Genomic DNA, 2,011 nt, shown 5'->3' with positions numbered 1-2,011 from the left:
TTTCTTTCTGTAAGGGAGGAAATCCATAAGAGTCAAAATATTCCACCACTGGACTGCTCACGTACAGACACACCCAGTGTTCTCCAGGTTGATCTTGAGGATCCGTATTCACCACGATGGCTTTTTCTCCAAGTCTTAATTGATCCGGTAATATATCCAAAGGGTACACTCCACCAAAAGAACTCTTTAATTCTCTGGATAAGACTTCTCTCAACTGTCCCGTATCCATTAGTAATCAATACTCACTTCTCTCTGTTTGTTAATTTCTAACAGGTTATCGAATTCTGCATACACCACACAATTTAAGGTGTTCACCGTATTGTTCGTAAATTGGACTTCTATTCTCAGATTTCCGGTTTCTATGATGTGGAATTTTTCCGATTGCGCTTCTTGATCTTTGGTGAAATCCCAGCCCCACAGAGTGTATCCGTTTTTATACTCTTCTAGGGTGATGTCCGGAGCCCAATCTTCTCCTAATTTTCCCAAGGCTTGATATAGACTCAGATAAGATCTCAGATATAAATCTTCATTGAAATTGGGCTCAAAACAACGAGTACTCATGGTCTCTCCGTTGATACTGACATCTAATTTCTTAATTCCAAAGTTTTGAAAATGAAACGGATTTTTAGTTTTATCTCCGTTAAAAGCCGCATTTTCCACAAAGCCTAAAATGAGACGTTTAGGCATCTGGCCTTGAAACAGATGATCCGTAATCTTAGATTGAGTTCCTGTCAGTATGGTAAAGGTTTTCACTTCCACTCTTCTCAAAGGATATTTGGCTCTATGAGTGTTCAAACTTTGATTAATGCCATTCATCATGACGGCCGTGGGTTTGACTTTTCTCACCCACAAGACCATGTTCAATATTTTCACTTTTCCCGTACTTAGTGCTTTGATCATCATATAGAACTGAGGTCTAGCTCGATTAAATCTCAAACGGACGTCTACTCCATTGGGTAGAAATCGGTCTTGTTGAAATAGATCCAGATGTAAACGATCAAACAAGGCTATTTTCTTACTATCTTTGATGGCCTGGTGACGTTTTCTAAATCCTTCGTTTCTAGAATTGGCCGGTAACTCTGGGACGATGGGTTCGTCAATGACCACAGTATCGGCAGCACCACTTCCACCTTTGGTTACATCAAATGTCTTATTTTGAGCCACTCCAAGGTCTGCTACCCCCACTTCGTCCATGTGTCCTGCCGTATCTTTTTCCCACAGACTACAGGCTCTCATCTGTGTCATTAAAGTTCTGGGTTTGTAAGAAAGTAATTTCTCCAGATAAGCTTTGTAAGGATAAGTATCGGTTCCCGGAGACACTATTTTTCCATTGACACTGAGATCGATTTCCGTAAACAAGGAATGAAAGATATTATTCACCGGGGCGCAAGTGGTGCCAGCTCCAGTCAGATCAGTACCATCGTCTTTGGTGAATTTACACACCATTTGAACATACGTTTGAGATAAATCCAGATATTGATCTCCTTGTCCTTTAATTTCAAATTCAATGGGAGCCGTATCCGAATCTAAAGTACTAGAAATGGGGTAATATTCTTCCCATTTGGAGTCTTCTAAAGCAATATTAGTCGGGGGGACTTGGAACAATTGTAAATTGTTCATCCCACACGCACAGGAATCTGGTTGCAACATGATGTCTGTCTACTAGGATGGATTTTTCACAAATGAAGGTCAATCTCACTCGACTTCCCTATTTATAGTGTCTCTCAATCAAAGATATCTAAAGGACGTGTTTTCTTAGTCTGAATTCCTCCTTGTTTTTTTCTTTTTCTCTTAGGACCTCCTCGGGCTAACACAGGTGTCTTTTTTCTTCTTTTCTTAGTACCTCCTAGATTCATTCTTTGTTTCACCATTCCCGAAGTGTTTTTCAGGGCTTGTACTCCGTGAGTTTTGACAGCGTCTTTTAAAGATCTCTTATTTTCTAACACGTCTAACCCCGTTCTAGCAGCAGCGGTCAAGGCGTGTTTGGCTCCCGTTTTCAGTAAATCCGTAA

The 2,011-nt window shown here is 40.5% G+C and overlaps 1 protein-coding gene across 1 annotated transcript; it reads right to left on the bottom strand.

Annotated features, from left to right (window-relative positions):
* Positions 1–228: 228 nt before the first annotated feature.
* LOC133198430 (uncharacterized protein F54H12.2-like) lies at positions 229–1,650 on the bottom strand. The gene has a single exon (XM_061334524.1). It carries the CDS (start codon positions 1,648–1,650, stop codon positions 229–231), a length of 1,422 nt encoding a protein of 473 aa, XP_061190508.1.
* Between the last annotated feature and the right edge of the window lie 361 nt (positions 1,651–2,011).

This window comes from Saccostrea echinata, unplaced genomic scaffold (assembly GCF_033153115.1).
Source record: "Saccostrea echinata isolate AGI-Se365-2 ecotype Australia unplaced genomic scaffold, CSIRO_AGI_Sech_v1 ptg000033l, whole genome shotgun sequence".
Taxonomy (NCBI): domain Eukaryota; kingdom Metazoa; phylum Mollusca; class Bivalvia; order Ostreida; family Ostreidae; genus Saccostrea; species Saccostrea echinata.
The sequence above is the reverse complement of the archived record's forward strand: the minus strand, read 5'-3'. Positions and strand labels throughout refer to the sequence as shown.